We start from the raw sequence: 15,120 nt of genomic DNA, 5'->3' as shown, positions 1-15,120 counted from the left end.
TATCCAGAGGGGGTCCAATAGTCAAGCCAGGGTCGTTATCCAGAGAGGGTCCTAAAGTCAAGCCAGGTCGGTACACAGGAAAGCAGCAGAGAAAAACACAGGAACATGGCAAGGGACAGCAAACGCTGGAACACAAGGCTACACAGGTTATGCTCAGCAAGGTGAAAGTATTTTAAAGTAAACAGGAACCAATAGCAAGGGAGGTGGAGCGGAGGTGCGGCCTCTGCGGAGGCTAGGATAGGCTGCAGGAGACAAGTGGGCAATTAGGAATACTTGCCACGCAGCTGAGGAGCGGTGCACGCCATCACGTGCGCGCTCCACGTGTGACAGACGCGCGATGCGACCGGGGGTGGAGCCAAGCTCTGTGGCACAAAGTGAAGAGCTGGGGGTGCGCGTGCACCGTGTAACCAGAGTGGGGAGGTGCGCTGCAGCAGGTAAGGAGGGAACACGCCGCATGGGACGTGTTCCCCGATTCCTTACAACTACACGTGTATGAGAGGTCGTTAAAAGTATCCAGTCACTATCTGTGATTTTGTTTTCACCTTATGTCACTTTGTTAGGTGGGGACGTTAGCAGAGTTTGATACACTTCAGAGTCCTGTAGCATTGCCGTGTCCCTTTAAGGAATTGTGTAGGAGTCCCCCTCCTTTTAACACTTTCTCCCTTGTTTTTTTTGTTCTATCAATAAATAGATTATCATTGTTCTTGGTACACCCATGTGCTCCCTTTGGGAATCTTTTTTGTCGTTTATATATTGCCTTTATCCGTGGAGCACCACTAGCATTTAGTATATTTTATGCTCACTTCTAGCTTTTGGCTACCATTTATTTAGGCATGGATGCGGTATTGTATGCGTGTTTTGTAATGTTTGTAAATGTGCATACTTTAATAAACCAGAGTGGAAGTGGCGTGGAAATTAGGTATGTGGGTGTCCGTCTGTCCAGACTCCGCTACAGCAGAAGGAATATATAACACTCTATATATAAAGACTCAGTTAGTGATCATTGAAATAAAAATGATAAATACAAGCAATGAAGCCAGTGTCACCAATAGTTTAATGCAACCTTCAGAGAGATGATAATCCTTTTACTCTGTATAATATGGATTGATTTGCAATCTTTTCTTATGATACAGTACAAGTATTGTGTATAACGAAGGCACTTTGCTATCCGATCAAAGTCACTATATGATAATTAGGGTGACTGCATTAACTTTTTCTGGAATTAAATTCGGGAGGACGGGAGGTGGGGTTGTTTATCAATTCAAAAGCTTATTTATATCTGACTCACTTTCCACCATCCATATCAATGCTCCCTCTTTACCAGGGCAGCTGATTTTCAGCTGAAACATGTATTATATGTTATACATACATCACTATACTCTTCACCTGACAAAGGGGTTTGTCCCCAGAAACTTTGTGCCGCCATTTTGTCTTTGCATAATAATAATAAAAAAAAAAAAATGAAAATGTTTATATAAACCAATGTTTTATTTCTGTGTGCAGCAGAAACTCCTGTAAAACTCTTGAGATACAGATCTAACAGTGAAAAGTTTTGAGTTTTACCACAGCATGTTATTCAGATGGGCTTACCTCAATAGGGATATCCTGGGTGTCTTGATAAGGAAGGATTTAAGTAGAAGTATTAGTCCTGCAGAAAAGATTCAATAATATTCTATAAAGGCAGTTTCTCATAATCAAAAACCCATTAGTTTCAATATAACTCAAAGCTTCCCTGACGTGGAGAAGTAGCTTCACAGCATATTGAATAGTGGTCACAGAGCCACCGCCACTTCCGTCTCTCACTGCCTGGCTCCGTTGTCTCTGAGGTGGTGAATGTGGGGGAGGAGGATCCAAAGGGAGGGGAAGGTGTGGTTATTTTAGCATCAACTGTTCTATGTACAGTATATGGTCAAACTATAATATAATACTAGCCCAAGATATATGCAGGCCAAAGCGATCGAGGAATGCATTGCGATTTAAAAGAAGGCCACTGTTCACGATCTACTGTAATGATAATGCCAGAAGATATTCAGGATTGTAATAAATCTGGCACACCAGAGGTTAATTTGAGTTTCCAGTTGCAGCTTAAAAATACATGTACTGTTTTTATGGTAGGTCAAGCCACTGACCATGCCTTGTTTTGTTTGTATCTAGAAATGAGGTTATCTGGGTCAAAACCTGGTTTTAGGAAATTGTGATGACACAAATCGATTCGACAGTAGAAATAAATAACAAACCTTTCAATATAACTGTAAAGACATTCTTTGCTGGTCTGGGAATATCAGAGGGTGTGACCAGGAAGGTAGTCCGCAGAATGGTTTGAATGTACTAAAAATTAAATATCATGGGTCTAACAACGATTCACGAGAATTACAGATGAATGTTTGTAACAGGCGATTAGACAAATTAAATGATATAAAAAACAATTAATGATTGATTGTGAGAATGCAAGTCAGATATCCATTTGTCACTCATACTTAGGAGTAAGTCAGTCAAAAAATAGTCTCTTTACATGCGGCAAACTCACCCGAATATATTCATATGAAATCACATTATTCTAGGAGCTACAGGGATAAAGCTATTGGACATTTTAAATATTCATGCATTTTTTTTTTTAACTCAAAATTTCTTTTGTTTCTTAAGCAATAGAGGTGTCATTACAGATTGAGGAAGGAGTTAAGGATACGTCCAGAAGGTGGGCTTATGTTGTGTTTCAATTAAGGGAATTTAGGATATAAACCCTGCATTTGGAATATGAAATTAGAATTTAACAAGAGATTTGCTCTGATGTCAGACACGTGAATTCTCATCTATCATGCTCCAACTACCTCTTTGGAAGAAATCATATACGTTTATGTTGTAACATAGGATTTCGGTCTGTTTATCTTTTTATTTTGTGAAACGTCTGCATGTATTCTACTGTATGTTTTAAAAAAAATCTTTTTCTGTAACTGAAGCGCACTACTATTTTGGTATATTAAATCTAAAATGACTTTAATCTTCCAACGTTTTGAAGAGAGTAATTACATTTTGCTACAAAAGATTTTTGTGCACCAATTATACATTTGGTTTAGTATACAGGGACCAAAGACTCTGCAAGTGAATTTTGATATCTCCTTGGAGCTGGCAGCGAGTTAAGATATATTTGTGACAGGTTGAGGGGAGATCTTATTCATTTAAGGAACCTTGCAGAAGTGAAAATTGGATCAGCTAGATAGGTGTATGTATTATCCCTTGTCACCTGCCCACAGGTGTGCCGTTCATGACAAATCTACCATCAGTAGTTTTTTTCTGTCTACTGTACTATGGAATACACCTAACACAGATCGATCTTGGATCAATTTCTGGTCCTACTCCTTTGCTCTTATCCCCTTTGATGCCCCACTGTTAAAACCTCATCACTGGCTTTTCTAAAACATTTCCACATCCCAAGTGTCTTTGATGAAAAACTGAATACATTATAGACCCATTTGATAACAACTTATTAATATTATTTTCTTCCTTGGGCCCAAGATCACAATACAAAACCATAAGACAGGGAGACAGAAATGCATTTATAGTTTTTTATTGTATTTCTTTTTTTCTTTACAATTGTAAACAGCTTTTAAAAATCTCCATTAAAACAGATTCCGACCAATAAAAAGAAAAATGGTAATAATAATAATAAAAAAAAATATTACATACATACCAAGTTTTTTTTTTTTTAATTTATTTTTTTTATCTCAAGCATATCTGGAATATTGAATTTGTTTCAAAAATACATTTTTTTAAGAATACTATTGAGTTTTGGGGTCTGTGCTCAAAGAACTACAACAGCCAGGCAACAGTGCTGGACACAAAGGAAAGAAGTCTCAGAATACAAAAGAAATCAACCATCCACCTTTATACACCTATATTGTGCAAAACCCGTTTATTTATATCAGTGGATTAACTCTGACGAAGCCTGCCGTACACAACAATTCATACATTTGATGGGGTTGTGGCTCTATATCAAAATATACTCTTTGAAAGGACTGTAAAAATCACTTTAGTTTTACCCATAAGTTAGCTTTAATTTTAAGACTGGAAAAAAGGACATTTTCCTTGGGGGTTTTTTTTTCCCCCTTTCATTTTTTTGTTGCAGGGTTTAAAATTAATTTATTCAGAAGAAGTACAAATTTCCTTCTCCCCTTTACTATCATTTTTTTTTATTTTTTACAAAATTGCAAAGATTTATAAATACCCATTAATACTAAGTTATAAGTGCATTCTTCCACTGCTCAGTGCTAGAGATATCTATTGCATTATGTTTTATAGGCCTTTCCAGTGCCGATTATTGTTTAACACACTTCCGAGAAGACATTACTTGACTGCCTTCACATGGTTAACATTACTTTACTCCCAGTTACTGTATGGTAAAGGGAGTACTATAAATTATCCCCCTCAGAAGTATTAGCATATCACAAATAACAGTGCAAATTTAACAGTACAGAAGTCATTGTTGCTAATACTTGGAAGCTTAGTATTTAGTCAATCACAATCTTTGTCTTTTCCACCACACTAGATACTCAAAATTGTCATTACGGAAAATGATGCATGTTATTGCTATAACATACAATATGCCAATAAGAACATAACTTTTAGAATGTAGCATACATCGATATACCAACATATCAAGGTGCTTCCTTTTGATATAAAGACTTCTATAAATCATAATGCAGTAAATCGCAAGAGAATGCTGGCAATTGAAAAAAAAAAAAAAAAAAAAAGACATACTTGGGCCTATCAGTGGGACCTATTCATGTAAGATGTTTTACTCAAATTGGCCAAAATCGCAATGCAATTTGATGCAGAAAAAAAGGGCGGTTACCATATTCTGATTTTGCACTTGTTACCAATTTTCAACCATTTTCACGCGGTTGAACATGCAAGAACTGTTTAATAAATATGCTCAGAAATTACATTCTTGCGGTTTAATTAGTAGGCCCTATTTAATTAATAGGCCCTTTTAGTGAGATTCAGTTTGCAACTTTTTTTTTTTTTTTTTCAAACGTTATTACACAATTTTGAAAGTGCATGTCTCTGAGCCCCATTTACTGGTTACCTTAGTAGTAAGTGTAGTCTGCAGGAGTTGGGTTACCATTAAATTGGCGTTGTTAAATATCTGAGAGGAATGGAGCAGCCAATCCCAGTTTGTACCATTTATAATCAATGAACAAATTATATACATGATAAATATACAGAATATATATTAGAATAGAATATATATATAGCTGAAGTATATTTCCATAGTGCTTTCCGATCTGGTTCAAAAATAACAGCCACTTCTGATTCACTTTGTCTCTGGCTAGCTTTCCCATCCATACAAAAATAGAACATCTTTACAATAAGATACGTTTCTTGATAAACACACTTAATCTTCAAGTGTTGGTTTGTTTGTGTTCAAAGTGACCGAGTACAAATGTTGCAAAAATATATTGGTAGAACTACCAAACATTCCATGCTTTTTATTTTCCAATTCTTACGCCAATGCGCAGATAATCCGTTTCCTAAAAGAGCAGCTTTTGTGCCTCTTTGCATTTGGCCGAAGGAATGAGTTGGCCTTTTGAATGTTGTGATTGTCATTAGTTATGAGGAAAATAAATAGATAAATAAAAAGAAACCCCCTGGGAAAGTTGTGAAACGTACATATTTACTTTGCCGACCCCCTTTACAAATTACCACCCTGGCCTCAAAAACATTGGGGAGCTGTAAACGCCTCCGTTCCTGACGTAGAGGTCAGGTTGCAAGCATGTGATCGCTACACAAGTGATCACATGGTTGCGGTGTTGGAAAGGTCCTTGATCTATTACCACCTGGGATTAAAGATCTGCCTTTACAGCCTGTTTACGGTTTCTATCCTACAAATTTGTACCTGAAAAGAAGCAGTCACAGCGCATTGGGAGGCCGGTGCTACTCACAATAGCATTCACATGGTTATAAATCAGCGATGGGGAAAAAAAAACTCTGCTTACGTTTGTGCAACATCAAAGATACATTCTGAGGGCAAATGAGGGCTGTAGCGAGTGTAGAAACAGGGTTTTTTTTTTACGTCTGTTTGTTGTCACAAAAATGGTTTCAACCCTGTCTTGAAGCCAATAGATTCAGGGGTGACCAACTCCTGTCCTCAAGAGCCACTAACAGGCCAGGTATTACGGATAGCTCTGCTTCAGCACAGGTGGCTTAATCAGAATGACAGGGATATCCTTGCTTCAGCATAGGGGGCTCAAATACCGGGGCTGTTGGTGGTCCTTGAGGACTGCAGTTGGTCACCCCTGCAATACATGCTCAGTATTACCATTGAAAGCAATCTTTAAGTTGCACCAAAGTTTAAAAGTACGAGCCTGCCATATATCCCTCATCCCACCATTGCCTGCACATATATATTTAGGAGGAGTGCATCATAGTAAATATAAAATATGGATATTTGCAGCAAAAATACCGTTTCATAAGTATCTTTCAATAATCACCCATCAATTTCAATACATGATGGTCCATGTGCTTTTAACTAACATTTGCAATAATTTGTGTCCTTAACACAAACATTTAATTAGGTGGGACTATTACTATAGTTTACAATTTTTTTAAAGTTGAATTTAGAATACACACGTAAGAACATTGTTCTACAGAAACATGTCAAAAATTCAACAAATCTATTAATACAGGTGTTGTACAAGACTAAATCCCTTCCTTTTTTCAAAAGCATTTTACACTGACATGGTGTTTCAGTATTCAAATATTAGCACAGTGCAAAGGATATCTTAACAGCTGCATCCTTCAACACACTGCGAGAGTTGGGTACGTGATAAAAAAAAAACCTTTATCCAACTAATAATGGTAGCACTGGCTCTGCAGTTCTATATTTCGAGTAGCACCACATGTGAGCAAAGCAAAAATATATAGTGTCATGTGAGCAAATCAAAGATTACTTGAACGTTGTAGTAACAAAGGAAGGAAAGGGAGTAGGTGGTGCGATACTTTTATGAGGGTGAGGGAGACTATAGTAATGTCTAAAATTGATTCAGGAGCTGCAGTGATCATGGGAAAACATCAATATACAAATCAAAGAAGCATTACTGAACTTGACAGTGCTGCAATACACCCAGGATGGGACTTTTACCTGCAGTCTGCTGCACAATATCTGTCTCAGCAGTATGAGCAAAAATACAGCAAGGATGAAAGACAAGCATTAATCCAAAGGGCATTACAAAATGCTCCAAGGATAACAAGACCCACATACACTGCTGTGACCTTTATTGCTTACAAATGTATTTTTGGATGATAAAATAAATATATCTATACATTTATATTTTATATATATATTTTGTTCTTTTCTCTACATATATTTTCTTGTGCTAAATATAACCATAATTTGGCAATTTTAGAAAAAGACAAACCAAATAACAAGCTTATTTCTGATGAGATATTCATCCCGGTTCGGGCTAAAAACATTCACTCCTTCCATAGAAAATAAAAAGCATGCATGTGTATATACAAGTCTTATATGGAACAGCAGAGAGAGAAGAGCCTATGCCAAAGTGACCAAGTCAATTAACAAGAGGTTTGAAAGGTATTCCAAAACATTGCTTTCGGGAAGTGAAAGGCTTTCAGAAGTCAGTTTTCATTTTGCTTTACAAATGGTAAAGGGTCCAATATATCTTGGCTTTTTGCTGTCCCAGAAAATCTGCTATATTGTGTAGCTGGGAATGAGTTTTGTCATTTCGTTTCAGTAAAGTATAAAACACATTGCTTTGTGTTGCATGTGAAGAGCATACAATATTCAGATGAGGGAAACGGCCGTATTTTTAAGCTCTTGCATGAATATCTATTGGCCTATCAATACTCAATATTAGATATACAAGGGATTTCTTTCTGCTCAATCAATTTAGCATACTACCATACAATAAGGCATCCAGAAGTATGGGCTGTATGTATACGATTGCATAAGGGACATATATTCTCTAGATTGTAAGCTCTTGTGAGCTTCTGTATCTGTTTGTGCATGTTTGTCCCTATTTGGTATGTCATTCTGTTTATGTAATATACATAACTCTGTGCCCCCACTGTACCGTGCTGCAGAATATTTACAAACACACACACACCCCCCCTTTATTTTCAGTCATATCTTACAGACAAATCACTCAATTTTCATGAAATATTTGAGCAATTACAGGTCTGTTACACTAGATTTTAAGAATTATTTGATAATTTAATAAATATTCTTTGGAATTGGTGGCAGCATGATGACTTCATCTAATGCATAGTTAGATAATGGTGTTTAGCGGACAAGATAAGCACGTTATAAAGTGCTTGAGACAGAGCAAAAATTATGGTCCAAAACACTTAAATAAAATATTTTTCTGATAAACGATGGTCGCTAGGAGGATTGAAAAAACTAATTTGCATCGTTCAGGAGTGGGAGCAGCTGGACCAACGCGTTATCGATTATGACTGTGGCGTTTTCGTCTTCGGCCGTGCGTTTCACTGGGAGGATATTTTAAACACACACTTTGTAACTCAAACTTTACAGTAATCTTAGTGTTTGAGATAAGATTACAACAGTTTAACACATTTACTGGCTACAGTAAGAAGGAAAAACAATTTCATTTGTTTAATGAACATGAACCTACCGCCGTGTACCTCTGTACTAGCTCTGTACTAGTTGACATCAATTTAGTGAATACCAGTTGATTGTCTACATGGTGCTCGTTATATAGTGCTAATCTACATAACAGACCTACAATTGTGCACATTTTCATGGGGATTGAGCGAGAAATATAGACGATATGATGAAAAAACGACAGGGGTCCCTTTCCTGGAGAGCGCACACACATTTGTTCACCATACTTGTTATTTAAAAAAAAAAAACGTTAAAAGGAATAGAATTTTTTTTTTTAAATGCCAATATTTTGGATTGCTGCTGTTCTTCATTTCACCAGATTATCCACAAAGGTCAACTCCTGCAATGTCTTATTGATAGAATGTAATGATTGAGCTTGAGTTTCAGTGATCTGGTGACACCTTGTGACCAGTACGTATATTACATGAGGTGAATACATTTTTATTTAACCCGTTAAGTGATGTATGAGTGTGTAATGTATTGCAAAGTGTTACAGACCCTCGGCATGTAAGCGCCTGGTTCTAACGGTTTTTTTCTGGTGACTTCTCAAAACACAAGCAGATCTGAAACTTCTGAGAATATAGAAAACAACTGTAAAACACAGAGGATTTTTTTTTCTTTAAAAGGCATATTCAATTAATCGTCATTTGAAAGGTTAAAAACACAGAAATACCAAATTATTACTCTGTATCCATTATAAACTAGTGCAAATTACAAACATAGCATACTTTTTACTTCCATCCAAATAACTCCCTCTCACAAAGAGGGTTATAAGTAGGAGAGGGGGGGGGGGGGGGGGGGAGCTGACCACTTAGGTACAGACTGTAGAAGGGGAAGAGACATCTCATTTACCCTCAACTGCCATAACAAACTTATTTCTGATGAGGCATCCAAAGAAGAGTCCTGATTTGGGTTAAAAACAGTCCTTCTTAAGATATCCTAAAGAGAGAGAACGCATGCACTTGTGTATATAACTTCTCAATGAAACGGAACGGCAGACAATCCTTATTTAAAAGCAATGCACTTGGCAGTGAGTGGGTTAATATAAAAAGGTTTTAGCTGGTGGGATACACTTAAGAAATTGTCGATGTGTTCCTTTATATCCCATCTCCTCCCTTGTAGGCAGCCAAATTCCCCTCCCACCTTCCTACTTCCCACCTACGAACTCTCTTTCTCCTGCCCAGAAAACAAGACAAAAACAGGGAAGCAAAGAAAGGGACCAGCAAATGAGAAACATATTAAGCTGGTGGGGAAAAATAAGGTGAATAAAAAGCTGCATCTCAGGTGGGGTGGGGGATGTACTCCTCCATTGAACACACATTATCCAGGCGAGCAATTCATTCCTGAAACGAATATCTTCAACTCAGACAAGTCATTAGGTAGTTTGATCATCAATTATGGCTGTATGATATAGAGTAAAACAGCAGGGGCAGAACGAGTCACTGACTTGTGCTTTGCTGCCCTATGGCTACTAATGCAGGGGGTGATTTCAGGATTGCAACACTATACATCCTGAAAATGCAAAAATGGAGCCGAATTTTTGCATTTCAAAACCACCGAGTTTTAAAAAAAAATCTATAAATCAACTCTTTCGAGATTTCATAACCCGTAAACAACCAGTCTCAGACCATCGGTTAACAAAAGTGCATTTCTGTACTCTTCAAAGCAATGCAAGTTTAACGTAGAACATTAATTAACTGGCGAAGCCACGTCCATATGAACTGTAAGTGACATCAATATTTTATATATTGCTTTGGAATTCTCTTAGACATATTTTCATATAATAAACCCATTATATACATTTTTTTTTTTTCATTCTAGAAAATACTTCTGTGTATCTTGAATATGAGCTGTGGAACCCTGCGATTGTAGGAGCCTTAGAGATGTGACCAATGATCTATTTCAAGTGACCAAAAACAGTGGGGTGTATATGTTGGTTGCATTCTTGCACAAGGGCTAGAAAAGTCTGAGAGGCACAGGCACAATTACAGCGTGACACCATCACCTACATGCAAAGCTCTTTTGTTCATGTAGGTGAATGGTGCAATTTTGGTATTTGTTACAATTTGGAAATATATAGCATACTCAGACAATGGGAGCCGTCCTATTTCCAGAGCTATTTCTTGCATTTGTAAAAGTGTAACCTAGGCCAAACAGGGATACAGTAATACACATTACTGTTTGATGGTCCTTTCTGACGCAGGAGTTTTAGTTGGATGTATGCTTTAAACCTAGAGACAGATCTCAAAAGGTTTTAATGGAGTTTGCAACAAAAATCGATACCATTTTGCAATTCCAATCCACCAACCAAAGGAGGGCAAAATGGGGCCGTACCAATGAGCTCTGGTGAATTGACAATGAATGATCTTCCGTTTGCCCTGAAAAAAAAACTAGAGATGGGCGAATTTTGTGCCAAAATTAAAATTTTGCCGATGGCGGATTGCCCATTTTTGAATAGTCAAAAACTTGGTCGAGTTTGAAAAAAACCAAAAAAAAAACCCCACAATACTAGCTTCTTTGTGTATCTAGAAAAAAAAACAACTGGATCCTCAAAAATGCAAAAATGACCGCAAAAAAGCACGGAGACGTTTTACTTGCAGGTGAAAATGTGCAAATTCACACAGAGAACTTTTGCTTGCAAACTAGAATTCGCACTGAGGATTCTCTTACAGGCGAAAGTTTTGAACTTTACAAGCAAAAAAAGGAAAACAAATTGCACTTTCTATGTTTTTTTTTTTTTTTTTTGTGCATTTTCCCAGCAATTAAAAAAAAAAAAAAAAAAAAAAAAAAAAAAAAGAACACGAACCGAATTTCGACAGATTCGTCCATCTCTACTGAGAACATCAACGTTTTTAGAACACAATCAAGTACCTCAACAATGAACAAGTTCTCTCTTCTGGGACTTAGGAGTTACTGCACAATAATAATACATCTTCTGTGATTGACATTAAATTATATTCATTACATCATGGTAATTGGTGATTTTGAAATGAGAAAGTACTGTAACAGTTTGATTATGCTCACTTGTACATGTGGAAATGAAGTACATGTTAAAGTGAAGAATAGGCACGTTTCTCACTTCAACGCCCACTTTTCCCTGCATGCATGTGCAGCCACAGAGGAGTATTTCCCATATTCGCTAGAGTGTAATTATTTGAATGGCGTTAACAAGTGGTATGGCTATAACACTATAGTGAATATTCCCTTAGTATTATTCAGTTTGAGTGTTTCAATTTTTTGTAGTTTTGCACCCTTAAATAACACAAACCAAATATAATTTGTCAGTAAATTCTGTTCTAAATACAAGAGCCCGTCCATGGCTTTCTTCTGTACGGACAGCACTCAGAAGAGGTCTGGAGGTATGCCACATGAGTGGACAGCCTCAAAGTGGGAGACACGGTTTCCTGACCACAATCCCGTAAGGCATTAAGAATTGTAATACCTTAGTAGCACATTCCCCACTCTCAACTCCACTTCTTTAAGAGATTTGCTGAATTCCCAAACCGCTGTGCGATTTGAACTTGTTTTCGCAGAATCTCTTCTGAATTGTTCCAAAAGAGTACATATCTATTTTTGTTGACCGTTTCAGGTTTTTTTTTTTACCATACCATGTTCCACCCTTCACCCTCTTCCCTGCAACAACAACAAAAAAGAAACAAACCAGAGAAATACAATGCTACTCGAGAAGCGTGTGCAAGGAATATTTCAAACCAAGTAATGAGCCATTACGTGCTAGCTGGTGTATTCGATAGTGCCGGTGAACCTATGGCAAAATCAGCTCTTGGCTTCCTTTTCCTCCTTTGCTTCGATTGCTGGTGATACCCCTTCTTGTGCATTAGTCTGTGCGGCACCCGCTTTCTTGGAAAGACAGAGGGCCTGGTGGAATACCGAGAGTGGGGACTAAGAGAGCAGGCCAAACAAAAAAGTGATGTACAGCAGCCTGCTCTTCACATGTCCCCCATGGTCACTCTATCTGGTCTGACTTATCAGTGAAGAAAGGTTGTTTTTTGGGGGGGGAAACAAAAAAAGGGGTTTGTGGGGGAAGAATCTTGTGAAGTTGTGTTAGTTCGTGCAACCCTGTGGGACAGCTCCACACGTGCTCACATCTTTACAAGTCTCCATGCTGTGTTTCGTATTTGGAGAGGATATTTCGGTAGCGGGAGAGTTCTTGGCGAATTTTGGCCACCTCTTGACGCAGAACAGCGTTCTCTTTCTCCAGAAAGGCAGCCCGCACCGTGATCTGGTTCTCCTTCAGGCGGCGAGCGTCTCGCGAGCGTTTGGCAGCCTCGTTGTTTTTGTACCGCCGGTTCCAGTATTTCTCATCCTGTGGGTCATTAAAGAAAAGCCCATATATAAACAGCACACATTTTGAATAAATATATGACGTCAATTACACAGAATTCTTGGAGTAATTTTTTTTATATAATGCAGAAATACCAAACAAACATAAAATGCACAACTTTGCCATCTGTGGTCTGTACAGCCTGAACCTTGTGAAAGTTGTCATATGCTCCAGATTACCTGAAGCGGGACAGCCAGGTCAGGGTTTCTAAATGTTGTTCAGAGATTTAAAAACCTAAACAAGTTTAGTTTTTTTCCTGGAATTTGCAGGAGGTTCCAAGGACCACTTTGGAGATTTAAATACTGAAATCTGTTAGTCCCAGTTTAGGTGAATACAGGCGCACACAACTACCTGTCCAAATGGTCTAACCATCTAAGTCGACTCCTGATTGCCATATAGATACAGAAACTTGAGTAAGGTCATAAGGTGATATGGTCCTAAATAGAAGTTTGTGTATTGTAATGATCAAGGGTTCTGTTCCTTTTTTCTAACTAGAATAGTTGAATGGCTATTAGACAGGTAGTCAAGAACCAACACTGCGGTGATACCTTTCCTTTAAGATGTATTCCTACTTATCCAGTTCATTTTAGAAATAGACAATGCTTTTCTCTTTTATCGTTAGAACTTTCTTCACTGTGAAATGGTCCAGTACTCTTCTATTTTTGGCCAATGATCTGTAAACATTTATGCATGTAAATCTTAAAGTGGACACCCCGGTGATGATTTCTCCTTGACCACTGCAAGAAGCTGATCTATTCCTTCTCCCTAAACAAAAGCAACTGGCACTGCATATTTTTTTTTTTTTTTTTTTACATTTTGATTTCCACTAAAGTAAACTTACAAAGCTATTAAATGAAAAAAATAAATCCTGAAACCGGTAGTGGAGGTGCAACATCACTTTATTGCAACTCCAGCAAATGTTTTTACGTGGATGAGCATCTTTAATAATATAGCCTTTGCTCCCTCGCTGTGGTATCAGAGTCATTTGGACACCACCTTCCTAGTCTTTACCAAAGCTTTTCCTTTACCTTTTGTGCGTCCGGCACCTGGATTTTTCTCGCTTTTTTCATAATAGGCTGAGGTTTCAGCTCTTCTTCCGAAAATCGATGCTTTCTAGGGTCGAACGTCTCATGTCCTGGCACACTGGACAAGGCAAGGTCAGCAGGGTCGGGGTCAAAGTTCATCATCACTTCCACAGTTTCTGGGTTCACAGGACTTGGGCTGTCTCTGGATACGGGAGTCATTTCACCTTAGGTAAAAAAAAAAACCAGTTCTTATTAATAACACAATATATCAATAGTTAGAATACTGTAAAAACAAGTCAGATAAAAAACTACAAGGACATGCAATGCATTCCAAGGCCCCATGTTAAAAATTGTTTTAAACAGAAATGGATGGAGGCTGTCAACATCTGTAGGTTATTAAAAAACTATATTGGGATTTATATAGGAAATAATTCAAGGACTAAGGGGCTTATGCAGAGAGGATCGAAATGGAAATTGCGCCATCTTCTGGCCAAAAAACTCGCCAGAAAACCTTTTACTCCTGAGAAAATGGCGCGATTTTTTAAATCCGCCAGAACAGTTTTCTGAAGTGTAAAAGTCACCAAACACGTGGCGAGAACCTGGAACTCGCCATGCTAATATAGTGTGCAATTCCAGAAGGACCGAAGCGCTGGAACGCGCCATTCTGCCCTATAATATGGCATGTTCCAGGTCGCCAGAAAAACTTGGCAATTTGACTACCATCTGCTAAAAGAAGGTAAAGGTGCTTTCTGCATACGGCCATAATTTATGCCAAATCTGTGGCTATTTTATTGCCGTTTTCCCAGTAACTCACGATCCTCTCTGCATAAGCCCCTAAGTCTCATACACCAGCCGTGTCTTTCCAGCAGAGGGCTGCAACAATAATATTAAACATCTCAGTAAACGCCTCGGATATGAAGCACCGTTAGGACAATGAGATTTGTGACGTAAACAGCTCATCAGTGGGATCTGAATAGAGACCATTTTAACAAAGTGTCAGAATGATTAGTGGCACAAAGTGGCTTCAGTATCATTAAATATATGCGCTCTACATCCCATCCATAAGAGGATGTGATTCTCCTCTACTTCAAGGGCCTCTGCAGGTATTTTTTTTT

The 15,120-nt window shown here is 38.0% G+C and overlaps 1 protein-coding gene across 1 annotated transcript in view; it reads right to left on the bottom strand.

Annotated features, from left to right (window-relative positions):
• Positions 1-4,985: 4,985 nt before the first annotated feature.
• The window catches only part of DBP (D-box binding PAR bZIP transcription factor), a 40,623-nt gene continuing 30,488 nt past the window's right edge, over positions 4,986-15,120 (bottom strand). Inside the window, exons 3-4 of the mRNA XM_075605318.1 lie at positions 14,009-14,229; positions 4,986-12,962 (exon numbers count right to left, since the gene is read on the bottom strand). Coding sequence (XP_075461433.1) covers positions 12,747-12,962; positions 14,009-14,229 — 437 coding nt within the window. The 3' untranslated portion in view covers positions 4,986-12,746. The remainder of the gene's footprint in view (positions 12,963-14,008; positions 14,230-15,120) is intronic.

The sequence above is a fragment of the Ascaphus truei genome, chromosome 6, assembly GCF_040206685.1.
Source record: "Ascaphus truei isolate aAscTru1 chromosome 6, aAscTru1.hap1, whole genome shotgun sequence".
NCBI lineage: Eukaryota > Metazoa > Chordata > Amphibia > Anura > Ascaphidae > Ascaphus > Ascaphus truei.
Note: the sequence above shows the minus strand (reverse complement) of the source record. Positions and strands in the feature narration are given on the sequence as shown.